Source organism: Periophthalmus magnuspinnatus, chromosome 20 (assembly GCF_009829125.3).
Source record: "Periophthalmus magnuspinnatus isolate fPerMag1 chromosome 20, fPerMag1.2.pri, whole genome shotgun sequence".
NCBI lineage: Eukaryota > Metazoa > Chordata > Actinopteri > Gobiiformes > Gobiidae > Periophthalmus > Periophthalmus magnuspinnatus.
This window is the reverse complement of record NC_047145.1, coordinates 4,894,209-4,922,173: the sequence shown is the minus strand read 5'-3', so window position 1 is coordinate 4,922,173 and position 27,965 is coordinate 4,894,209. Positions and strand designations below refer to the sequence as shown.

The window sequence follows — 27,965 nt, the reverse complement described above, 5'->3', positions numbered from 1 at the left end:
CACTGTTACTAGCTACCCGTATATAGGTTTAATATGTGTGAATGTGCGCATTTAGTTGCTTATATTTGTACCACTGGTTAAATAGACAGAAACTAATGTTTTCTAACTACCAAGCGTGTTATGACAAATTATGAAAATTACTGCCTGGATGTTACTTAAAAACGAACTCAAAATATTGGAAGTAAAAGACATCTCATAAAAACAAATAGTTTGAACGTTTCTTGCAAATCCTCACATATTGTTGCTCTCTATAGTGTATTTACACTCTTTAAAATGTAAAATAAAATATAATGTCTCCATTTCTATATCTGTGTTGTATTTACTTTTATTACATATTTAAGCAAAGTAATTAAACAATATAAATTATAATAAAAAAACACAGTAAAAAACAAACAAAAAACAAGAAAACCAACGGCAAAATAGTCACGAAAATTAGATATTGTTGGTTTATTTACTTTAGTGACTGAGCGCTGATTTTCCAGCTCTCCTGATTATTTCCGAGGGGCCGTGAACATCCGCAGATCTTTGTGCGAGCGGAGCCGAGCGGTCGCAGTTAGCCACGGGATCGTACAGCAATACACTACCGAGACACGGAAAAAACCCACAAAACGAAGCAAATATACACCACGAATACCCCAGTGACTGTAATAACACCGATATCAAGGCGACAGAGGTGGGATTAAAATGGTAAGGACAAGTTTTGTACCGATATCTGCCCGCTGTTTCCAATGACTCTCATGCTAACATCTAGCCTGCTAATGCTACCTTTAGCGGACTGTTTTCCTGACTCATTATTGAGAAGCCATTTTACAGCAGCGGCTCAATCCTTGCTATGTCGACTACCCAAGACAACAGCCTTAAATATACAGTGGCAACAATGTATAGACCGGAATAATTTGGGTATTTGATCGCCCGATGGCTCGCTTGGTTGGGACTAAAACAAGTCTTCGTGAAACAGGCTGCCGTGTTAGCCGTGTGCTAACTCAGTGGCGTAAGGCAATTACATCCAAGGGGCCCCACAGCTAACCACTCAAAATATACAAAGGCACATTATACCGAGCAAAAACGTGCGTTATTATCATTAATTTCTGATTTCCTCACCCAATGATCGCTTCTAATTCTATCACTCATGTATTCCCCGTGCATATAATCGTGGGCTTTATTGATTGAAGACATTAGATGATATTCAATTATTGATTAGCTCCATTCAGATCAAGGGCTGTTGTCTCTTGGTGTGATTTAAACATTTTAGCTACATCTTAAATGCTAAATGATACTAATACTGGTCACGCTTGTGTGCCAGCTGCTGTGCTGATTGCCCAACAATTTAAAGTAGGACAAATCAGTGCTTTAGTAATCTCCCTGTTTACAAATATTGCTTGTTGCATACATATATCTAGGTTTATCATTTTATTTACTGTCAAACTAGCAAAATCGCCCGAGGTATTAGTTGGCCTACATTGAGCAGTGCTGAAATGTTTATTATTGAGCTGGGTTTTGATTACAGAAAAATCAATCTATGGTAATGGTTGGAAATGGTTCTTCACGCACATAACTGCTGAAGGGTCGATCAGTGAAGTAAATGTATTGTGGTATTATGCACATTATTTAAGTCAATGTTTGTAACGACATATTTTTGTTAACTGGCTTTTGACAAAATGATCCCAGTTTAATTTTTTACAGGGATTGTTGTGTGTCTAGAGTCCCTTCTATTTTCATTGTGTTCAGTTTGTATCAAAAATAGTAGTTAGTATTATTACATTTATTGATGATTTTCGTTAATTTATTACTATTTTATACTATTATGTTATATTTTACTATTACAGATTATCAACGCGATCTTTGTAGGCTATGTATTTTGACTTGTCTGTTAGATTACCTTTTAGGACTGTATTAAAATCATTAATCTATATAACTTCTTGGCAAGATGCACATCGATACTGAAAGATGTATTGTGATACATTTATTCATTATAAATTGCAGAGATATACATTTAAATACACTGACTTTTGTATTAAGGCTTAATCTGTTCAGATGAAAAGTAGGCCTTATTAATATATTGGCTTATCATTCAATAAATAGTTAAGTGTTATTTCTGGGGGGGTCACTATTTATCGTGGGTACTTTTTTGTACTAGCAGGGAATGTTTTTTTTTTCTTGAGCAAAATATTGTACTTTAAAATTTGTTTTCTCAACAGGCTTACTGAAAAAGTGAGTTTCATGAATAAATTGGTGCTAATATTAAGAGCATTTTGTACATGAAATTTCAATGTATTTTATTATTCTACATAATGAAAATCAGTTTAGTCAACTTTTAAGATTATTTAGGGATATCCATGTATTTACATATATATAACCTGTACTTGCCATTTTAAACACCTCCTGTGGTCTCAGTCTTGCAAACGTGTACAAACCATTGCATCCCTTTTGTTATGCTAAGGTTAACTAGACCTCTGTATGCCTGCAAGTCAAGTAATAACAAAGGATTGGATATAGTTACTTTTTGCCCCTCAGGCTTGACTTTTACAAATGCACTTTTCTGGGACAGGGAGATGCTGGTGATGCGTTCAAGGCTACAGGACATAATTTCTTCACATTACTCTTCTTCTTTACCTTGTCTGACCTCCTTCAGGTGCTCAAAAAGATGTGGGAAAAGTGAGACGACAGGATCATGTTTGTATTATTATGACTGCCTAAATAATTCTGGCCTTTCTGATTTAGTTATTCTGTCCATTCAAATATAACTCTCAGCTTTAATAGCCTGTATCTTTATAAATTCTTGCTTAATGGGATTGACTGTAAGGCCAAATTCTTGATCGACTAAAGACATGCTGCCGATGGAATAGCCAACTAAAAAGTGGGCATGGCAAAATCTTTCAAAACTATTGTGTATCTCTATGTATCTGGCACAAACATACATGGGAGTTCATGCAAAAAATACTCTTTATACAGACAAAGTACTAAACCATAGGGATGTACTGATACTGATGCTAGTATTGGATGTCCCGACTCTGGTGTCGGGTGATATCGGCTAATATCGACTACTGGCAGGTACGTAAAGCCAAAGTATCTATATTGGTATCGGAACTGATTGGTGCATCCCTACTAAACAATGCATTTTTATAATGACAGGTTAAAGTTGTGAATCATAAGTTTAATCTTCCTTTTTACATGTAAAAACAAAAAAGTGCCAAGTCTTCAGCTAACTCACTCGCTTCTCCTTTCTGCTGTTGTCACAATCTAAATCCTTATAATCTAAATAAAGTGATTAGTCGAATAATACACATTTTTATCGTCTAAGACTCCACCGACTGATTAATTGACTGAAGAAACACAGCCCTAATTGACTGCAGTAGTTACTTTTGGTTTATATTTAATGGTTTATTACTATTTCAGTGGAACAGGTAATTAAACCTGGTCCAATATATCATGGGGAACTATCATAATTTTCTTCCGCGTTTTAACCTTGATCCCACTATGCTCTGATCAGCTGGTCAGTCAGCTTACAGGTATAGTTGACGTTCTAATCTTTTGGCTTGGGTTATTGGGTCAATTGAATTTCCTTTTGTGTAACATGAATCCAGGTTAATCCATTCTAATTACAGTTGATGTGTTTATTTTATTTTATTTAGTTTGTCAGTGGGACAGTGTACATTAATAAACATTGTGTATCTGAATTGGCAGTTCTGATGGTAATAGAGTGCCTGCCTAAGTTCATAGTTCAGTTCAAACCGGATATTGTTTTTTTTGCTCATTGATTTTGCATTAATGTGCGGTGTTTTTAGTTCAGTCCAGTTATTTTTTTTATTTTTTTCCCCTATTTGTTTTGATTTGGACAGACCATACTTGTCCTGTCAATCACACCTATTTGAACTTGGGGAGAGGATACCAGTGACCAGACTACACGTACAAGTACAGCTCATTTCAGTCACATGTGAAGTCAACAGTTCAGTGTGGTCTGTGTAAATGTAGGGAATGAGGTTGTAGCGTCTGAGCTCTGTAATCAGATTAAACCTGCACAGCTTTTTTCCCATAATCAGAAAAACCCAAACTTTCTCTGCTAGTTTTACTAGTTTCAGTAAGAATTAAAGGTACAGTATGGATCTTTCTAGAGGTGTGTGTGTATGTCACCTGCATGGATGGATGGATGTTTTATTCCATACTGTGGAATTTTCTAACAGTGCAAGATTTTAACAACCAACTAAAATAACCAAAATGAAAAAAACAAAAAAACATGCTTTTGTTTATCTATTTTTGGGGGGTAAAAAGTTGCATACTGTGGCAACAAAGAAATTTGTGAGGGCAGTAGCTGGATTCAAATAAATAAACCTCTTCTGTTCACAGTTTAATTGCTTATGATATTAGTTCAAGATATGAGCAGGGAACATGTTTTGTGACTATAGACCCTATAGTTCATTCAACCACAAAAGTAAAAATTTCAAAATATGTCCCCTTAAATTATGATTACCACTCAGGCTATCACAGTTAAAGAATTTTTGTTGTGGTTACTTTACGTGCCTCAGCACCACGGTGTAGGCAGTGTAGCACATAGGCCCATAATACATGTAAACTGGGGTTGTACTTGAAAAATAGTGATATTAAAAAACAGCAGCTAGGCATGAATGACAGATACCTGCATGTGCATGTGTCAGGGACAGCCACTTCTGATCAAGTGTAGTTTTAGAGATGTGTTACATTGATATATTATTATGTTATAACACTAAACCCTAAAGGTGGGATGGAGCTACTGAACACTTGTCAGCTCCGCGGGCTGAGTGCAGATTGTCGAGGGCTAAGGCAAGGGTCACGTGGTTTTAGTGCCGTCTGATGAGTGGAGTTGCATTCAAGCCTGCCACTCCTCTAGTAAGTAAAACGTACAGTCCATTCACTTGCAGTGTGAATCCTCGTCAGTTTGAGCCTCATGCCCTTTGACTGAAGGGACATGCTAGCATTTAGTTTTAGCACCAACACCACACGGTGTCTTGAGTTGAATAAAATTATTACCAGATATTAAAAGGTCTTCTTGAAAATATCCTAATAATTAATGTTATACGTTAAAAAAAAATTATGTTTTAAACTCCTCCACAGCACAGCAGCTTCCGAACATAGTGACAGCAAGACTAGATGATGTTTGAGCCTTTATTCTGTTATTTTTGTTTGCCTTTAGAAACAAAGGCTAAAATGTAGCCAAATAATCTAAGCAGTGTTTTTTAAAATCTTATTTATGTTTAAGGCCCATAAAAAACAGAAGCCTGAAGCACATGGCTACTTAACATATATAAACAAATTAGACATCCAGCTCTGCTCCTCCTCCCAATGTGTTCAAAGTCATTCTTAAGGCTCTGTGAGGACCTCGCAGAGGTAAAAAGAACATTATCTCTGTCAATAGAAAGTGATTTCTCAGTCTGTGTTTAAGCTGTTCTGGGCATTAGCTGCAGAGGTAGCAGCAACAGCTGCATGCCTAAGACATGGTACACTGTAGCAGCCTGATCTATTCACCAAGTCTGATCCAAGCCGGCACTCTAAAAATGCCTAGATGGGCAGCTGATACTGATATCTGTATCGGATCAGGACATCCCTAAGGGCAAAACACATGTAGCTCAAATACAGGGTCTGTAATTATCTATCTAAGTAGCTAAGCTTATGTGAGTATCTAAATATTAAATATTGTGTGGATAACTGTATTGGGATGGTGAATCTAATTTAGTATTTGTTTTTGTTAGACTTCATGTTGATGTCTTGTGGGTTAGTCTGTTCACTGTGATCTCCCTAAAAATAACATCTTCCTCGAAAACCATGTCATCACCTTTGAACTTAAGCCCTTTTGCCTTTTACGTCAAGCTGGAATCTGTTGAAACGCACCGATGTTTACGTCCAGACACTTGGGTTTCCTCTTTCACAACATGCTTCAGAAAATTGCTGCCCCTTCCTGGCTGGGCTGGACGATTTGGAAAAATCATGCAATTTTTCTGACAAGCTTTGCCATTGTGATTAGATTTGTGTTTGAATGATGACATTCTGTTCGCAGTTCACATTGTAAACAAGTCCAGAAGAACTAACAAAAAGACTGATATATGAACTGATAAACTAATACAAGAATCCCATTTCAGAACATGTTTGTACAGATCTAAACTACAGGGTTAGCAGTTTTTATTCAGAATAAGATGGAGTTTGTTTGTGGAGGAAAGCGTGGTACTGGTTGGTACAAAAACTGCAACCTTTATGATTTGCTAATTTTATCCACACTCAGATTGTGATTTGGATTTGACTGGGATTAATCTTGTGACTCTATTTCCTGGTATCCAACTTGAGTGATCCACCTCTGTCATGCTCTGAGTGATTGATGGGCACATTTGAGCAGTGATGAATAAACTTTCAAAAGAATCAGTTGACTTTATTTCCTCTTTTTTAAACTCGATATCAAGTGTCCAGGATTTGCCTATAAAGGTGGTTTTTAATCTTTCATGGTTTAGAAAGTATTGGTGCAGATAATTTTTAATGTCTATTTCTGGTTCTTTCTAGTTGGCAATAATAGTTTTGCGTTTTCAGTTGGCTCAGAAGTTGCTCTTGACACTGAAATGTTAACTGACACATGCTTTTAATTTAATAACTTAAATTGGGATGTTTATTTTCCAATGTTCACTAGTGTTGCCCTGTACACAAGTTGAAAATCAATAGCCTAGTGTTTATGGACATATGGTTACTGAGGATCTTAGAAAATTGTGATATTAAGCTGTTATTAATTCTAAACAGCAAATAATCAACCAACAAGCATGGACTAGTATAATAGTAATCTTTTCATGTCTTTTGCAGCTATTAACATACTAAATGATTATATTACTATTATTTAGGGCAGCAGTAGTGACCTCCTCTGATCCTAAGTTTAAATCCCGCTCTCAACATAAACATCGGTTGAGCGGTCAGATCCACTGATCCACAGGTTGGCAGTGCAATTCAAGCTCCCACAGATGAATACTGTTGTGATGACACCTGCCTCGCCCCCAGTGTCTGCAAACACTGCTGTATGAATGTGTGTGAATGGATGAGTAGTTCGTTGATGTAAAGTGCTTTGAGTGCCTAGAAAGTAGAAAAGTGCTATATAAATGTGACAATTTTTCCAGTTATAAAGTAAGTCAAATCTGATGGGACAAAGTGACCAAGCATATTTTCTGGAACTCTGGAAAATCCCTCTGTGGGAATCTAACATTTGATCAAAGAGTATTTGTCTGCCCCCATCACCATGGCAACAGCAGGTAGAAGCACCTCCGGTAACTTGACTGCTCGGTACACAGATTTTAGAGATTTAGGCACGACTTACAAACTGTGAAACATTCTGGGACTTTGCATGCTCCTCCTGTGTCTGGGTGTCCTGTCCTCCAGCCACTGCAGTTTACCTTATCAGCCCAAAACATGCACATAGGGAAATTCAGTGCTTCTTGTAGGGAATCCAGAACAATATGTGTCAAAAATGCCTCCATTTTCTTTTAATTTTTCCCCCTCTATTTTCTTGTTTTTAACAATCTGTTTATTTTTTTGCAATCCATTAGAAAACTGCTAAAATGTCAGTGGAAGCAGCACATAGCAACATGGATTTTTTATTTTTTTTGTTTGCATGATTTAAATGGTGTATTTGAGCAAACCACTGTATAATTTAGTCTTATCTAATAATGTTGCCCAAACAATGTGAGCAGCCTGCAGGAGCTGTTTGTGTGGGCAGATCTGCTAAATTTAACCATCATAAAAGAAGCACGGCTCAAAATATTTTGAAATGTTAAACTAAACCTGCCAAGTTCCTTCTTCAGAAAATCGAGGAAGCCAAACTCCAAAATAGTTTGTATGAAATAAATCCCAAATTGAATGGTCACAATTGGTAAATTTCCAAATCCTGCATTTTTAGTCAACAATGTTCTTAGTACAATTTGTAACAGTATTTTATATTTAAGCCTTCTCTCACATATTGATACTCTTGGCCTTGTGCACTGTGGGCGTGAACACGATCTAGGCTTAAGAAATGTCACCTGTTCTTATATTTTGTGCTCTAGATTACTTGAGTTGAATTTCATTTAAATTGGACGCATTCTTAAAAAAACCCACACATTTTTGTCGTCATCTTGATCAATCCCAATTTTTTGGTTTGATTTTATGTGTCTGAGCTCATCATTGACCTTCAGCAGAAGAAAAGTCAAATTTGGTTCCGAACCACATGCTTTTAATTAAAAAAGACCCAAGCTGATCATTGATCATTACAAATCAGTGAATCTCGATTTTGATTAATGCCCTTATTGGAAAAAATGCTGCTCATATTCTGTTTTTTCTTTGTAATTTGCTTTTCTTCTCTTTCTCTAAATGTCTCACCATGATATTTTAACTTGTATCATGTCTATGCCCTCTGTACCTAACAGTGAATGTAGATTATATATGAGTTTGTGCTGGAGGTGAGGCGGTTGTGAACTAGACTAATCCCTCATTACAGATGGAGGAGCAGAGCTAGGTGTCGCTCCATAAACTCCATTTAAAACCACCAATGTTCAACAAGCATACAACACACACTACTGACATACTTCATACTAATACTATTGGGTACAGGTGGGAAGTATATGGGGCTAAAAATGACAAATGGCAAATATCACTATTTGATAATGTGATGCACTATTTCTATATTTTAATGCTGCTTTTTCCCGCCCACTTCTCCTATTGGCTAATCTCTGTAAGGCCACGTGTGAGTGACAGCTGGATCTGGCCAGTTACAGTGTCAACTTTCAGACGAGGCAAATTACTGTCAGCAAATGGCAGATTTACCTCTAAACAAATAAATGTATGGTCAATGTAAATCGTGATAAATTTCTAATCACGACCTAGCATCAAGAATATAGTATGGTAATGTATAGTAAGAATATAGCCCAAACTGGGGTTGAGCAATTTGTGAGAAAAATCGCAATTAGATATTTTTTCTCAACCATTACAATTGTGATTACATTTGTTTTTATAATAGGATTCTGTTCAGTTCACATTTTAAACATGTCCAGACAAATTGACAAAAATAAGCGACTAAACTAATACAAGAATCTTATTTCAGAACATGTTTGTACAGATCTAAACTGCAGGGTTATCAGCTTTTATGCAGAATGAGACAGGAGATTTTATCGTTTGTAGAGGAAATTATGGTACTTCAAAGATTGCAGATTTATGATTTGCTAATTCCATCCATTCAAACAGTGATTTCGACTTGATTGTGATTAATCTTTCAGCCCTAACTCAATCCCTACTATTCAGTTTTTGGCTCCTGACAAGATTCATTAAACTACGTAATCTTCTATTGTAGGAAGGACGACTGCCTGTAACGAATAATTATTTTAATGTTCAGTTGACAAAAATCAACCAATCAAATTTTTCTCATTTATGTTAAAGTGGATATGACGCGTTACACTATTCATTTCACTAAAACACAGTTAGGATTTTAATATGAATCTTGCCTAGTTTGTTGTAGTTTTGAAATGTTGGTGAAGTTTATCATTTTACTTCCTGGTTGGATATGGATAACAGATCTGACCCATGTAGCAGTAATTACATAACCTGGCTGTTACCTGGCAACCATAATGTTAACAAGAGCATTATGTAAATTACACAATAATTATGATTAAATAGATAAAAGTAAATTATAATACCTTTTTCATTAAGTTAAATCAAGGGTTTAAACAGCCAGAAAAAGCCTTACTTGCTTGTAATTGTTCTGCATTTTGATTGTAGTTTTCTGTGTAGATGACATAGGTAAAGTTATTCACTTGAAGAACTCACCTCTACTTCCTGTATTTATCTACTTTTCTTCTAAACCATTTTCCACAAACTGCTACTTAGTTTTAGATCAATTGATACATTTTTACCACAGGTACTTATTATTTAGAACTATTTTATCAATTGTTTGTAGACCATGTTTAGCCCAATTTAATGTTTAGCCTAATTCAATTTAAGCCTTGTATAGTTGGTCTAGATCTAATGGTGCTCAAAATATTTTTTAAGGTATTTTGAGAACTACTGTCTACCAACTTGAGAACTAATGCTTTTTCTCCTCTCTTCCCCTTCAGGTTGTCTGGTAGAGGCATTGCAGGTGGAGGCGTGTCACACAGCGCCCTCTGGTGTTAGCAGTGGGACCTGACGCTGCCCTTTGACCCCATGGCACAGTGAGGCCTTCAGCGAGAGGCAGAGACACGGAGCAGAGACCGGAGCGGAGGAGAATCACCCAAAGGAGGAGCAGACGGGAGGAGCCACCATGTCGTCCAACCGTACCCAGAATCCCCATGGACTCAAACCCATCGGACTGGACCAGATATGGGACGACCTCCGCGCCGGGATCCAACAGGTGTACACCAGGCAGAGCATGGCTAAGTCACGCTACATGGAACTCTACACGTATCCTACACTGTGGCCCCGCTCAGAGGAGAGGGGGACACTATGATGGGGGATGTGACTAGGTTTTTGGATTTATGCATATTTTTCAAGGTATTGTATTGGCAAGTACTCGGACCAAATCAATGATCCGATACTGCTCTATGTTTTCCAGAATGAGGACCCATAGATGCAAGAAGCCACTGTTGACGTCTGTGGTTAATGTTAACACTAAAGCTTAAAGTAGGTCAAATGCAGACTGTGGAGGCTCTGCAGACACTTAAAACACTTCAATAATGTCAGAAAAGACATTTGTGTAACCTCTTTAATACCTTCATTTAGCCTTTGGTGTGGACACTGATCTTGGTAAAATAACTACATAGAGTGCAGCCCAACAACCGCGCTAACTCCACAACAGCAATAACATGAACTGTGTTTACTCTGCAAAATTAGGCATATGCTCTGAGGATGAGTGTCTTCTTACTGTTTTTGTCTACACACTGGTAGAAAGTGACCAAATAGAAAAGTAAAAGTGCTTAAATTAGCACAACTTAACAGAACCATTATACATTTGACTCTAACACTTTAGTCCTCAATTTCTTGTTTTTGTTTTTTTTTCTTCCCTCTGTGCGGTATCGGATTGGTATTGATATCGAAAAGTTGAATAATGAAACATTTATAAATTATACAAGTAAAAACTCCCAATATATCTGTAGAATTGTTGTTGTAGATTTCTGTGTGTTTCCTCCTTGACCTCCTTCCCTCAGACATGTATATAACTACTGCACCAGTGTGCACCAGTCGAGCCAGGGCCGCGGCTCTGTGCCTCCCACCAAACCCTCCAAAAAGTCCAGCACTCCAGGAGGGGCGCAGTTTGTCGGCCTCGAACTTTACAAGAGGCTCAAGGAGTTTCTCAAAAACTACCTGACCAGTCTGCTCAAGGTACAGCACCCACACAATATATATTACAATAAAAAGCAAAAGACGAAGTTGCTGTGGATAAGACCTGGACGAATGAGGGATTACACAGACATGTTACAATAAAACTAAAAGTGCACATGACAAGTTTTGCCAGTTCTCTAGTTTCTACTTAAGTTGGTGTGATAAAACCTGTTGTATATATGTAAATTATAGTTTTACACCACTCAAGAAATAATTTCATCATGAAAAGTTGAAAAACATGTTGAAAATAACAGGAAGTAGAAAGCTCTGTTTTAGAGAGTTCTACATTGATGACATCAAACTAGGCAGAATTGTATCTAAAATGTTGGAACAACTGACATGGAAGAAACAATTTTTTTGATACTTTAAACTTTATTTCAACAAAATAAAGGTGTTTTTTTTATCGTTCTATTTTTGTCAAATTATAAATCCTGTTTACATTAGGAGTTTTGACCCAGTGTAGCGGCATCATTGCTGTTATGGAATTCCCTAGTGTGTCATGAGTTCTGGTCTGGAAGTAAAACTTTAAACCTAAAAAATTGCCAAACTGGAAAAAAAAAATTGTAAAATGTTCAACCTGTCATAAGCACTTCAGGTTTAATTTGTTAACTTTTTAGTGGCAAAAAGCGACTTCGTCATGATAGTTGAAATATGAGACAAGATATCAACAATGACTTGGCATAATAGAATGTTAGATTAGGAAAATCTTAATCAATAAACAAGATGAAGGAAAAAATGTACTATTGTCACACTAAATTAAACTATTAAAACTGTGTGTTGGTTCAGAAAATACATCTTGAAAGCTATTTTATTTGGCTTTAATAAGATAAAATACACCTACGGGTACAATAAAGTGTACCTTAACACAAGCAGTATTAAAAAATACAAAATACAGAAATATTTGCAGTGCCCAAAATGGCGTAGACAGACTATTATGACAAGTCATCGTTGATATTTTGTTGTCTATTCACGCCATGGAGTGGAGTTACACTTGGCCAGAACAATTGGATAATTGTTATAATCAGAAATCCCAATAATTACATCTGACTTCCATGCACAAAAGAAATCTGATGACACAGCCTGTCTCTGCATTTTGGATGGGATTTTCTGTGTTGATGATATAGAGGTATTTCGTTTTACTCAAACTCGGCGCTAACTCCTTCATTTTTGTACTTAAACTTTTTTTCTACATTAAGATCCTATATTATGCAAAATTGGTTCTTGTGACCTTTTAGACATGTTATAATGTTGCCTCTTCAAAAACATACCTGGAATTGTTTTGTTTCATCCACATGTTAAAGGAATCCATTATTATTAGTCTGCCTAAATCTCCAAAGCTCAAAATGCTCTTTTCCACCTTGTGATGTCATGAAGTGGTAGTTTTCAAGTTAACAGCTCCTTTTACCTTTTGTTCAGTAGACCTTGACAATCCAGGGCTGAAATAATCCAAATAATTCTAGAAAGAGTACTTCCTGTATTACCACATGACATCACAAGGTGGAACAGAGTGTTTTCTGTTTGAGAGAAGAACTCAGCCTAAATATACAGGGTTTGTGTGTTAAATATGTGTGAAACAAAACACAACTCCAGGTCCGTTTGTGATGAGGAAACAACATAACATAGATCAGAAAATAGTGTAATATGGGTCCTTTAACTAATATACAATTAATACATATTTCTGACAGGTACAACTCACCAACTGTATTAATAATTAAATCTCTCATTTGCACTGGTTGACAAATACTTAGGGATGCACCGATACCGAATCAGTGCATGCTTAACCTCACTGTCGGCCCACCAAAACTGTAAATGATAAATTATTGTGTGATTCCAGGATGGAGAGGATCTGATGGATGAGTGTGTGCTGAAGTTCTACACGCAGCAGTGGGAGGACTATCGCTTTTCCAGTAAAGTCCTGAATGGGATCTGCGCCTACCTCAACCGCCACTGGGTCCGAAGGGAGTGTGACGAGGGCCGCAAAGGCATCTATGAAATCTACTCGGTAACTCAGGCTTTAATGCATCTAAAACTATGTACAAGTTTTGAATGAGTAAAAAATAGGACTGTTGCCAAGAACTCCCGAGAACTTTTATTATTAAAACAATAATCTGCATTTTAACTATATTGATTATTCTCTTAAATATAAAAAAGAAACGTAAATACGTTATCTAAACCATCAACTTTTGTGCCATTAAGTGTAATAGTATGATGTAATGATGTCATGAACTTTGAATATGCTCCTGACTCTAAAAGATTAAATTGGACATATTGAGATCTTTCATACAAGAACATAGAACTGGAAAATTGTGTACGGTTTCACTCACTTTTCCTTCTGTCTTCAGCTCGCACTCGTCACTTGGAGGGAGTGTTTGTTCCGACCTCTTAATAAACAGGTGAGTCTGGCTTTTCATATGTATGAGCCAAGTATGACCAGCAAACAGCCTAAAATATAAATTAATGTTTAATTTAATATATGTTTTGTTTCAGGTAACAAACGCAGTGCTGAAGTTGATCGAGCGGGAGAGAAATGGGGAAACTATCAACACACGACTCATCAGCGGAGTCGTCCAGTCCTACGGTGAGAGCAAAAGACTCCTTGATGCAAAGCAAATATTAACACTGAGAAATCATGATCTCAATTAAATAAGACGTATCTGTCTTGATCTCGCAGTTGAAAGAATCACTCTACATGCAGCTCTACATTTATCTATTAATATCAAACGCTCTTTATGTTTAGCAATACAATTCTGGCCAATGCTCAGCCCACAATCCTACATCACCCCTGCTCCCAGTAATGTTCCATAAATATATAAAACCAGAATACAAAACGATGAACTTCAACTTCACAAATCTGATGCGATGTGCAGTAGTTTCATTAGCAAAATGCAGGCCAATTTTGTTTTCATAGCTCCTCTTGAGCAAAGGGACTCTTGAGAGCATCAAAAAAGGTAACATGGTGATCTAAATATGTAATGTCTTGCAGTTAAAACTCTATATATGGATGGATATATGGATGTAAAAAATTTGGTTCAGCCTTGACTAATTCGTGAACTATTTGCGTTTCAGTTGAGTTGGGTCTGAACGAGGAGGATGCCTTCGCAAAAGGGCCCACGCTGTCTGTTTACAAAGAGTACTTTGAGTGCCAGTTCCTCACAGACACAGAGCGCTTCTACACTCGGGAGAGCACAGAGTTCCTCCAGCAAAATCCCGTCACAGAATACATGAAGAAGGTCAGTAATACACCCTCTGCTATGTGGGCAGTGGTTAGTGCTCTTTCTCACAGCTAGAAGGTCCCTGGTTCAATGCTCGGACCAGTTGTTGTGTATGACCCACTTTTCCCAATTGATTACATTCTACTTTCATGAGACGCATGTCTCTTACTGAAGAATTCACTATATTACAACAAAAATCAATAAATGACCATAAAATGTATAGTAAAATAAACCGTCTTCCTCCATGACCACACTAAGATTTGTGTCTTGTCTCTTCAGGCGGAGGCTCGTCTGTTGGAGGAGCAGCGGCGTGTTCAGGTTTATCTGCATGAGTCGACTCAGGATGAACTGGCCCGAAAGTGTGAGCAGGTACTGATCGAGAAGCACCTAGAGATCTTCCACACAGAATTTCAAAACCTCCTTGACGCCGATAAGAACGAAGGTACAACAAAAACATGTGTGCCATGTTTTGTATCAGATATCAGTGATGAATTACTGTTACAGAAGTTTAAACTCAAAATGTGAAATACCAAATCTAAAAAGTAATTGTTTCTGCTTCAGACTTGGGACGCATGTATAACCTGGTCTCACGGATCACGGACGGTTTAGGTGAACTGAAGAAACTCCTGGAGAGTCACATCCACAACCAGGGCCTGGCTGCTATAGAGAAGTGTGGAGAAGCTGCACTAAATGTATGTCTCACTCATGGAAGTGTAATAAGATCTGGAAGACTAACCAAAAATGTTGTTTTTGTGTTTTCAATGGCCTGGGGTCATTCGAGGGTAATGCCGAAACAATATTTTTTTCTTTCACATTACTTGTTTACTGCACATCCTGCGCCTTTCCATGTGTGATGTCAGAATGGTGCACCACATAATCACTTCTGACCAATCAGAGCGATAGCTTCTAGAGTGAAGCAAGTTTGGGCTCAGAGTGGGACGAGGCTAAATCTTACAAAGCTAACTTAGGCGCTTTGAGGATTTAAAGGTTCATGTTGTGTAAATAGTGAAGAATCCCTTAAAAATCCAACCTTTTGTGAAAGCTGTTGATGCTCTGTCAGTCGAACATGGGCGATTTGAATTCCCAAAAAAGGCATTGTGCTCTATGGGAGAATTATTTCTGGGCACAATCTCCCAGAAGTTGCAGTATCTGGGGCGGCCACTAGTTGATCTCGCACGGGGAATGTCTTATCCAGTTCTTATTACAGATCCATGGTTTCACTTACTGCATGTATATAAACATTGACTGCTAAGTGTCTAACATAGCTAGAAGCCGAGTTAACAAAATAACTTACTCTCTCCTCAGGACCCCAAAGTTTACGTTCAGACCACGCTGGACGTTCATAAGAAATACAATGCTCTGGTGATGTCTGCCTTTAACAATGACGCAGGCTTCGTGGCTGCACTAGACAAGGTTAGTAGTGTAAAGTCTGTAAATCAAACGTATCTGGTGTAAGGTTATGCCAAATAAAAGACCAGTTAACTTGTGAATACTTACACATTTGCTTCTGTCTTCAGGCTTGTGGTCGGTTCATAAACAACAACGCGGTGACTCGGATGGCGCAGTCGTCCAGTAAATCTCCGGAGCTTTTGGCCCGATACTGCGACTCTCTCCTGAAGAAGAGCTCCAAGAACCCGGAGGAGGCGGAGCTGGAAGACACGCTCAACCAAGTGGTGAGGACTGCAGATAGGCCTGTCATGATAAGTACTATATCGATCAGTTACTATATCGGGTTATCTATCAGTACATGAGAGATGGAACACTCATTTTTGGGGGTCAGTTTTTATTGCGTGCACTTTTTCTTTGCACTACTGAGAAATCTATTTAAGGAATCAGAATCTGTTTGTTTCTTTCCACTCCAACAATGAATACTCCTAGGGGGTAATTGGCTGAAGTCTGTTTAGGTGACACGCATTTGAATGTGAGGTTCTATAGGGCTTTGTCTCTAAAAATCTCATTAAAAAAGTTATCCAACACATGAGGAAATGGATTTGTAAGCCTTATTGTCCTGTATTTGTAGCCAGAGCTTTCATGTTTTCTCGTCTTTTGCAGATGGTTGTGTTCAAATACATCGAGGACAAAGATGTTTTCCAGAAGTTTTACGCAAAGATGTTGGCAAAGCGTCTGGTGCATCAAAACAGCGCGAGCGACGACGCAGAAGCTAGCATGATCTCCAAACTCAAGGTCAGTCCTCACCATCATAGTCTGTCTCTACTGGGCATAGCACTCTGTCAGATTTCACTAAATGCAAACATTAAAGGAGCTGTACATGATTTTTACTGTCTCAAAAACATGGAAAAGTACTTATAAACTCTTTGTCCTAACACATTCCTACCATCCTAATGATACCCCACAGTGAGGAAACATTTGAGCTAGTTCTGTTTTTCAAGTTCCTGAGTGGAGTCGCCACACTAAAGCTAAAAACAACTAGCATGCCAGTGTTTTATTTTTGGACAGTGAAGCACTTTAAACATTGATGGCGACAGCACAAAGCAGACCCCAAAAACTGCTTTTTCAATATTATCCGTACTGGGGCAAAACAAAATTTTACTCAAATGCATGGGAGGCCACATCTGATCCAGACAGTTGAGCAATTGTTGTCATTAGTCTTTTTATATTGGCTGTCAACTTAGTAGAACAGTATATAAAATTAAATGAATAGTTATTTTGCTACTAAAATGAAAATATCCCTGGTCAAAGACAAAAGATATACCTTGGAAATGTTGGGGTTTATGGCTACCATTCACAATACATTCTCCAGATGCTCCTTTTTCATATCATATTTGTTTTAGGAGTTAGTATATTTAATTGAATACCAGTATTATTTCTTTATTAATTTTATATAATTTTGTTTGTGATTTTACAGCAAGCTTGTGGTTTCGAGTACACGTCCAAACTGCAGCGGATGTTCCAGGACATCGGCGTCAGCAAAGACCTCAACGAACAGTTCAAGAAGCACCTGACCAACTCCGAGCCTTTGGACTGTGAGTTTAACATAATCTGTAATCAAAGTCTGTAATCTAAATCTATCATCCAAGCCTGTGATCACTGCTGTACGAAAAGAACAGGTTACATCCATAGTGAGGTTTGTGGTGGAGGGAGAGGTGTGATTTTGAAAAACCAAAAGTGCAGATGTTGCCATTTACTGCACAATCAAACGGCTGAATGAAACGTGTCTCTATGTGACTATGTGCAAAACTCACCCTAAATCAACTTAAAGGGCCACTATGTAGCTTTTGATGGAGAATCTGCCCCGTGCTTTCCTCTTTGGAAATGATGCTGCTTTGCCTGAAATTTTTCACAATATGGCATTAAATGTATGGGATATTCAGGTCTGACGCCATCAGGCCAAGTCACAGGTTAGATCTGTGGAAAGCAATAAAAACACCTGTAGTTGAAGAAGTGCAAGATAGATAAGTTTAATGCCATACTGTGGAACATTCAAGGCAAAGCAATAACATCTCTATGGCGGCTGTAGTCTGCTTTTCCAGCTCTTAACTCGGCACCTCTTTGAATTGAATGTTATGTCATATGCAGGAAAACAATTTCTCTACTGGGACAATCGAAGTCTGTAAACAGAAAAATCTTGTAAAATATTTTGTGCAGTATTGAAAATTATTGTTAAATGTGTAAAATTTGGCCATTTAACAAACTGTTATGACACCTTAAGAAGCCTTGATACCATGTTAACTTCCTACACACATCTTTAGTATTAGTGCTGTTAAAGTACTACTAGAAGCACATTTAACTGTTATAGATGTTACGCAGGTGACATCACTACATTCAGAATTTTTAGAGTGAAAGGCAACATATGAATGTCAGTGGTGACTAATGACATCTTCTCCTGTAAAAGCTCAAAACAGATGTAAAATGTGGAAGAGCTGCTACAGTTTAATAAGAAATATAAAACTCTACAACTCTGCTAAATATTTAGATTGTACATGATGTCTAAAACAAGAAAATCAAGTCAACAGTTGAAAACCATTAAACAGTTGGCTAAACCACTGGATCACTACAGACACACTTATATTCATCACTGATACAGACTTTGGATCAGTTCAGTTGTGTTCCATCCATTCTCTCCTTAAATAATATTTTCCTGAGCCTGTGTGATGAGGATCTTAATTGTTGTGGACAAATTAAAGTGCCCTTTATCTCTTCCCTATCGTTAGCTTACAACCTGGCAAAGCTCTGCACTGTCTGTGCCTAACCTCTTTACTTTGTCTCCCTTCAGTGGACTTCAGTATCCAGGTCTTGAGCTCTGGGTCCTGGCCTTTCCAACAGTCGTGCACCTTTGCTTTGCCCTCGGAGGTGAGTCTACTTACGTTTCCTAATATTATTTATTCAGTCCTGACTTGAATAATAATTGATTAACCAAATAGTCATGACCGCTCTTCTACAATGTTTTGTCATTTGAAACCCAGCAATATTGTTCAGTTGAATTCACTCAATTGTCTTATGCTTTTAGTTGGAGCGCAGTTACCAGCGTTTCACAGCATTCTATGCGAGTCGACACAGCGGCAGGAAACTGACCTGGCTCTATCACCTGTCCAAAGGAGAACTCGTCACAAACTGCTTCAAAAACAGGTGAGTCCATCATCATCATCATCATCATATACCAGCCAATTTCCATTTAGTTTCACAAATGTTGACAGTGCTACTATAGTCTGAACACTGTCAAAAAGGCAAATCTTTTGGTAATTTGGTTTGGGTACTTGATGATACCACGCATTTTTCCAGTATCTAAAACCATGGCTGTCTTAATCTACAATCTTTCCTTTACCACGACCAATAAACCAGGTTGTTTTGTTTTGTTAAGTACAACTGGATTTTGTACTGTATCTCATTTATTTCTATGTGTGGTGGTCGTTGTTGTTTTCAGATACACGCTGCAGGCCTCCACCTTCCAAATGGCAATTCTGCTCCAGTACAACACAGAGGACTCCTACACTGTCCAACAGCTCACAGACAGCACACAGATCAAAACTGTAAGACATTGTAACACATTTTACTTTACTTTTTTTTTTTTTTTAAATGTCATTTTTATTCATTTTGTCTCCAAACCTACACTGCGTTTGGACATGTTTTTGATGTGGCTATTTTTAAAGTGGGACCAAACACAAAATCTTGTACCTGTTTTAATAGAATTATGTATTCCTCATATTCCATCTTTTTTCCATTTTATTTAAAACTTTTTTGCACTAAGGTTTAGGGTCGTCATAAGTATTGAAAATCACATACTAATCAATACTAGAACTAGTATCGAAACTAGATACTGATTTGAGCAGGCATTTACACTAAAAACATTCACAAGACAGAAATGAACCTTTACTGAATAGCTTTAGACTGATCTTGAGCTGTATCAGAAAAAGGATAAGACCACAGACTAGTACTGGAGTGGGCAAACGTTTCGACACATGGGCCAGGATATATATATGTGTGTGTGTGTGTGTGTGTGTATATATATATATATATATATATATATATATATATATATATATATATATATATATATATATATATATATATATATATATATATATAATTACATTAAACATTTTGCCTGTAACATGTAGCAAAGCATGAATATGGAAGGTTCATTGTTGTTCAAATTATTTTCCAAATGCATTCATTAAATCAATAATTAATTTATTCAATTTCAATTAAATAAACACAGCAGAAAAACTTAGGTAAGGGTAAACCTTGTTCAATTTTAATATAATTTGGTCACCTGATTAATAAACCCAAAGGGCCATAGTTCGTCCATGTCTGGACTAGTATATGCACATGGACTAGGAGGGTTACCAGTACGAGTCTGTCTAATGCGCCGCCCATAAGCCTACATCACCCATGCTCCCACACGGCACTTCTCTATAAATACACAAGGATGATGCAAAACACTACACTGCAACTACACAAACCTGATGTGATGTGCAGTAGTTTCATTAGTGGGATGCACACTGATTGTAAACTGATATTGCTCTGAAGGGGGAGTGACTTAGTGTTTGGAGGGGGCATTAAAAACAAAACTGACTAACCAACGGTGAATTTTTAAAACAATAAAACATAACATGGTGATCCAAATATGATATATCTTGGCAATTAATACCTCCTCTTTAAAAAATGTGGAATTTAGTCTAAAAGTTTAAAATTCTTGGCCTTTAAGACTTGCATTGCCTCATCATGTTAATCTCCATCAAGTAGGAATGATCAACTTTGTCTTTCTGACCAAATTTGATCAGACTGTTATTTACTGAATTCTTTTAAATAATTGTTAATAATTTTGTTTGCAGGACATACTGGTTCAAGTTCTTCAGATTTTATTAAAGTCTAAGTTACTGGTGAGTATAACACTGACTTAAGACCTATATATAAATAATACAATACAGTACAATCGCCTGCAGTTGAGTTTTGCTGTTGAACATAACTTGACCGCTTCACTTCTCCCTGGACCTGCCCCCACCGTTGTTGCCACTGTTTATCACCCACCTAAATACAACAAGGATTTTCTGAATGACTTTTCTCATCTCCTCACTCATCTCTCTTCATTGCCTCTCAATACTGTCATTCTTAGCGACTTTAATTTTCACCTGGACCATTGTAATAATTCTCATGCTAAAGACTTCTCATCCTGTTTAGATAGCCTTGGTTTACAACAATACATTCACTTTCCCACTCACTGCAGAGGTCACATTCTGGACTTAGTATGTTGCTCTGGTTTCATTCCCACTGACTGCACACCTCACACACTCCCATTCACTGACCATATGCTCATCACCTTCAGTCTCAAACTCACACTATCCAAATTCCTCCTCCCCCGCACCATATCTTTCCGTAAGATAAAGGACATTAACATCAATACTTTTTCTTCTGACATTAATAACTTCCCCAGTACAGATCCGAACACGCCACCTGATGACCTGATTTCTCATTACAACAACAACCTACATACACTTCTGGACATTCACGCTCCCCTCAAAACAAGATCAGTCTCCTCCTCCCGCTCTGCACCCTGGTTCACTTCCGCTCTACGACAACTCAAAGCCAAAGGACGACAACTGGAACGACTTAAAAACAAAACTGGACTTACAATACACTTGGACATGTACAATAACCACATTCAATACTACAAAGACTCAATTTCCACTGCCGAATCCACTTACTACTCCGGCCTCATTCACTCCAACAAACACAACTCTAGGACCCTTTTCTCACTTCTCTCCAACATAACAAAACCCCCTGACTCTCTCCCCAATCACCTGTTTTCCTCTGATTTCTGTAACTCATGTCATTTTTTGTCTCCAAGATCACAACCATCCATCAACACCTGATAAGTGGAGCTGCAGTTTCTGGAGTGGACACCTTCTTTCCCCACTTTTCTACAAAATTTTCAAGCTTTTCTCTTCCCTCTGTTCTAGCTGTCTCTGAGTACATTCTTAACTCCAAACCCTCTACCTCCCAATTTGACCCTATTCCTACAGCTCTTGTTAAATCGTCTCTCTTCTCTTGCCCCCTTCATTACTAACATCATTCACTCCTCCCTGATTACTGGTTCGGTTCCTCAAAACTGCTTCTGTTACCCCTATTCTGAAAAAACCTGGTCTAGATCCTAATAATTTCAATAACCTTCGTCCTATTTCCAACCTGCCCTTTATCTCCAAAATTCTTGAAAAAACTGTCGCTTCTCAACTCCACACCCATCTTGCCACTAACAGCATCTATGAACAGTTTCAATCCGGTTTCCTCCCACTCCATAGCACAGAAACAGCACTTCTTAGAATCACCAATGACCTCCTTCTAGCCTCTGACTCCGGTTTACTCTCTATTCTCATCCTCCTTGATTTAACAGCTGCCTTTGACACCATCTCCCACAACATTCTCATTCAGACTTCAATCCATTGGTATTTCCCACACTCCTCTCTCCTGGTTCACCTCATATCTCTCTGACCGTAGTCAATTCATTCATCTCAAATCCTACAAATCCAACACTCTCCCTGTCTCTGCTGGTGTTCCCCAAGGCTCTGTCCTAGGTCCCCTTCTCTTCATCATCTATATTCTCCCCCTTGGTCTTCTGTTCCGTAAACACAATATTCACTTTCACTGTTACGCGGATGACACCCAGCTCTACATCTCCACCAAACCTTCCTCATCTCTCCCTCCAACCTCTTACCCTCTGTTTACAGGAAATTCATTCCTGGTTCTCCTCCAACTTCCTCCAACTTAACAGTTCTAAAACCGAAGTCCTCCTAGTAGGCACCCCTCTACTATCTCCAAATCCAACAGCTTCTCCATCTCCATCCATGATTCCACTGTCCTTCCTTCCCCTCAGGTCAAGAGTCTGGGTGTCATCCTCGACAGCACACTTTCTTTCCACTCCCACATCAATAACATCACCCGCTCTGCCTACTTTCACCTCTGCAATATCTCTCGTCTCCGTCCCTCTCTCACCCCTCACACTTCTGCCATGCTTGTTCACAGTCTTGTCATCTCCCGGATTGACTACTGTAATTCCCTCCTCTATGGTCTCCCCAACAAATCCCTCCAGAAACTGCAGCTTCTCCAAAACTCCGCATCATCACCAAGACCCCATCTTCCCACCACATCACCCCCATCCTCCAAGAACTACACTGGCTTCCCATAAAACAGAGAATCCACTTCAAAATCCTCACCACCTTCAAAGCTATCCATAACATGGCCCCACCTTACATCTCTGACCTCCTCCACATCTCCATTCCCTCTCGCTCCCTCCGCTCCTCTTCCTCTCTCCAGCTCTCTGTCCCCTCTGCCCGTCTCATCACCATGGGGGGCAGAGCCTTCAGCTGCTCTGCTCCCCAGCTCTGGAACTCTCTCCCTCCTGACCTCCGCAACACTGACTCTCTTCCACTTTTCAAATTCAGACTCAAAACCCACACAATCCTACACCATATAACCAGTCACTCTCACAATCATCCAGTTTTGTATCTCTGTTTTATCTGTAAATAAGTGTTTTTAACTTTGTCTTGTACAGTGTCCTTGAGTGTCCTGAAAGGTGCTTTCAAATAAAATGTATTATTATTATTATTTTTGTTTGTTGTAGGTTTTGGAAGATGAGAACGCCAATGTAGATGAGGTGGACTTCAAACCGGACACTGTCATTAAACTGTTCCTCGGATATAAAAAGTGAGGAAATACATTATATACTGCTATTAAGTTGTGTGAGAAAGTTGTAGTGCAGACTATACAGACCAAAACCAAAATATCTTGCTGCAAATATATATATAAAAAAAAGTGATATTTACCCACCCACTCCTATTGGTCAGTCTCAGTCATCCTCTTGAGTCAGTAACAGGTGAAATTAACCAGAGTGTTGTGTGAACTGGAGTTGCAACTAGTCAACTATTAAAAAAAAGGATCCTATTGTAACAACTATACAGACACTAAAACACATACACATCAATTTTGCACTTTATTTTAGCCTAATTTGGTTGATAATGTACTTTACTTCTTTTTTTAAATCATTTTACTGGTCAACAAATTGGTGATAGTAAACTACTAAAATATTTGTTAGTTGCAGCTCTAGTATTGAATGCTCAAAGAAGGGGGCTATTGTTACTTCACAATGTAAGACTGACATTATAGTTGACCTAGGATTGAGAAAAAGTCATACATTTAGGCGTATTTCCTAGAACATTTGTCTATTTGATTTTTTTTACAGTAAGAAACTAAGAGTGAACATAAATGTCCCGATGAAGACGGAGCAGAAACAGGAACAAGAAACGACCCACAAGAACATCGAGGAAGACAGGAAACTGCTCATTCAGGTTAAAATGAATTAATAAAAATTATACAGACTGAAGTTATGGTGCAGCTGGCTTGTGATTTTGAGAATAGAGATTGAATTCTAAGTAATCGGTATCGCCATCAGCCGCAAACAACACCATATCAGTCAGAGAAACGATTGCTGATATTTTTGGGCCAATATGTGAAGCCGATTTTGCTTACAAACAAACCAACAACCCTCTTTTACTGCAAACTGGTTAAGTGAACAGTAAGGCTGTACAGTAAGTAAAATCTCCATACAAACAAACTGTTACTTTAACAAATCACAAACTGTAAAAAGCAATCTCTCTGATGAAATAAAGTGTATTGATAGCAAATACTGAAATTGACAATTGAGAACTTTGCCTGTAGGTTAAAATCTGCATGCATAGGCCCCACCCAACACGTGAAGCTGTATTCTTGTTTACATTGTTCTGAGTAGTTTTCTTTGTGTTTTTTAGGCGGCCATTGTTCGTATTATGAAGATGAGAAAGGTTTTGAAGCACCAGCAACTTTTGGCCGAAGTCTTGAATCAGCTTTCGTCACGATTCAAACCCAGAGTCCCAGTCATCAAGGTAACTGCATATACACAGTGTGTGATGAGAATACAAGTAAGGCTCCAAGATGGATACCGTATCAGACAATAGGGATGCTGCTTTGTTGTTCTATTGAATAATAGTTTACAAGTTTTCAAAAAATGTAAAAACTGCAATATGATCAAATGAAGCAGGGATGCCATTAGCTGTCGTATCAGAGCTCTTATGGCTTTATAGGAAGTTGATTTTAGATGTAGGATCTGGAAACCTAAAGTGGGCTACTTCTTCTGTATTGTTATAATTGGCAGGAGAATAAACACATGATTGTTTATAGTTTTATTTTAGTATCACTAAAAACAATATTTAATTTTGACATTGTCTGAGGACAGATGAGTCATGTTTATAAAATAATTTAAAGCTGTATTATGTAGCTATTGGAGGATCTAGCACCATTTTGTCTAGATGGGGATGTTATTGCTTCACCTGAAATTTTACAGTATGGCATTAAACTTATCAATCTTTTAGGGGTTTTTTTAGCAGTAAAATGGCTATAATAATAATACGTTATTTAACTTATAGATGAGTTTAAGTGGTAGTTTAATGCCATACTGTGGAATATTCCAGGCACAGCGCTAACATCTCCATGGAGGCATCTTCTGGTGGACTTGCCCTTCCACCAAAAAGTTGTACTACATGAAGGATTGTTCTTAAAGCTGCACTGCTTTTAAATCAAACAATAAACAGTTCTAACAGTTTGTCTCCGTCTTGTGGACAGAAATGCATCGACATCCTGATTGAGAAGGAATATTTGGAGCGAGTGGACGGAGAGAAGGACACCTACAGCTACCTGGCCTGAATTAATATGCCCCGCCCACTTTCGCCCACCTCCGGCTCTCCTCCTCCCTTTTTATTTTTATTTGTTTATCTTAATCATTTTTTATTTTATGTCTGAGTAATAAAGTGTGAAATCCTCTGAGCAGCAGACTTGAATGATCCACAAGGGGGCGCTCTCCGTATAAACAGGACTAAACGATACTCCCCCTGCTGTTGGAATGGGGGAACTTTATGCCCCAATTTTTGCCTGTCTCATCTAAACAGAAAACATTCTTTTGCCCTTTGTCGAATTGTAAATATGCTCCACGGACTCTTAAAATGGAAAACTATCCCATTATTTACATAGCGCAATGTAATGAATTTAGCCAATCCGAGGAGGGCCGCATCCAAAGGTTTCTGCATGCTACTGCGCCTCAGACAGTGACTACAAAAATGATATAAAAAGTTATCGCGGAGTCACTGGTTTGGCCCACGCAAGCCACCGTACTACGAAGAACGAGCGAGAGAGTGAACCAGGAAGTGGGCTGTTTTGAAGTTCATGCAGGAGGAGGTCAGTCTCATTACTGAACAGTGGACATTTGTATAGTGTGGTTCATTTTCTAAATGTGTGAAAAATAAAAACAATTAAAGATTTCTCTAACGCTTGTCTCTCTCTGTTCAGAGTCCAGTCTCTTAAATAGGGCTGAACGATTTGGGAAAAATATGTAATTGTGATTTTTCTAACAAGCATTGCGATTATATTTGTGATTCATGTTTTAACAGCATTCTGGACGAAGTTCACACTTTAAATGCATCCAAGAGAGTTGACAGGGACTGAAACATGACAAACTAATACAAGAATCCTATTTCAGAACATGGTACAGAGTACTAAGTACAGATATAATATACAAGGTTAGCTGTTTGTTATGCAGAATAAGGCAGGAGTTTTTGTTATTTGTGGAATTCAAAAATTGCAGCTATTCAAATTTCTATTAAATTAAGATTAATCTTGCATCCCTACTTCTAAATCCACAGCAGAAAACTTAATAAATCTGTTCCTTTTTATTGAGAAAATGTACAGGTCCTTGTGAGCTTTCAGCAATGTTATAATGCTGTTACCGCTTCAAAAATATGCTTGGAGTTGTTTTATTTCATTCACACATGTTTAAGTAATCCTGCATTATTATGCTGTCTTCAGCTCCAAAGCACAAAATGCTGTTCCACCTTGTGATGTTGTGAAGTGGTAGTTTTCAAGTTGACAGCTTATTGACATCACAAGGTGGAACCAAGTGTATTCTGTTTGAGAGAAGGACTCAGTATAAATAAGCAGAGTTTGTGTGTTTAAACATGTGAATAAAACAAAACTCAACTCCAGGTATGTTTGTGATGAGAAAACAACATAACATGGCTCAGAGGACAGTGTAATATGGCCCTTTATGTTGTGGTATATTTTAGCAAGTATTTTAATTGTATTGATTTGCTTTTTGCTTGTACAGTAACATTAAAACTACATTAAGGGTCAAAATGTTCCTCAAGTACAGTGAAGGCACTCTTTCCGATAATAATCTTGAGCAAAATAATTAAACCTTTATTTTTTTGTTTTTAACTTCTACTTTAAATGTAGTTCAAAGCTGTGGAAAAGTCGATAGAAATGTCTTAGATCAATTTTTAAGTTAAAATGACTGAACTTTATTTATATTGCAACCATGCTTTTATTCTTATTCTGAAATGTATTTCTAAATCTCAAATATGTACCTTTTGATGAAAAGAATGCTAGATAGTTTCAGTGCAGTATTGTAGAATATTCTAAGCAAACATCTTTTTAGCCAAAAAGGTTTTGGCCTCCCCACTAGAAAAAAAATAACATGGTGCACCTTTCAAGCATAGTAATAGTCTAATGGCAGCACTTTCTAACCATAAATATAAAATACAACTGTAAACCCTGTGATTCAAGGTATTTGGATCATTGGAACATTGGATTTGCTTGGTCAGGGACAGTTGAGCAACGCACTAATGACGTCAGACCAATCAGAATGAAGAGGGGTGTGTCCTGTTAAACCCATCGACCCTTCCCTCTCGTCTGCGGCTATTATTCAGGTTTATTCACCAAGAACTGATTTATTTTAACGGATTATAATCTGTATTCGGACAAAATTTATTAATTTATCATTTGCCATCGGGTGCTTCTTTTATCTAAAACGAAATACATCGCTTTTATCTTTGCGCATGCGTAAAAGTGAACTGTCAGGACATCAACAGCAGGTGCCAAAGTGGGTGCCAC

At 37.9% G+C, this 27,965-nt stretch overlaps 1 protein-coding gene across 1 annotated transcript; it reads left to right on the top strand.

The window, feature by feature from the left end:
- The first annotated feature begins 514 nt into the window (after positions 1 to 514).
- LOC117388070 (cullin-1) lies at positions 515 to 26,345 on the top strand. The gene is made up of 21 exons (XM_033985526.2): positions 515 to 687; positions 10,083 to 10,407; positions 11,151 to 11,325; positions 13,160 to 13,327; positions 13,668 to 13,718; positions 13,813 to 13,903; positions 14,392 to 14,555; positions 14,817 to 14,979; positions 15,099 to 15,229; positions 15,843 to 15,950; positions 16,055 to 16,210; positions 16,590 to 16,721; positions 17,404 to 17,521; positions 18,772 to 18,848; positions 19,006 to 19,124; positions 19,420 to 19,525; positions 20,831 to 20,878; positions 23,614 to 23,696; positions 24,232 to 24,337; positions 24,797 to 24,910; positions 25,647 to 26,345. The coding sequence occupies exons 2-21, from the start codon at positions 10,268 to 10,270 to the stop codon at positions 25,725 to 25,727; spliced, it is 2,331 nt and encodes a 776-aa protein (XP_033841417.1). The 5' UTR covers positions 515 to 687; positions 10,083 to 10,267; the 3' UTR covers positions 25,728 to 26,345.
- Positions 26,346 to 27,965: the final 1,620 nt, after the last annotated feature.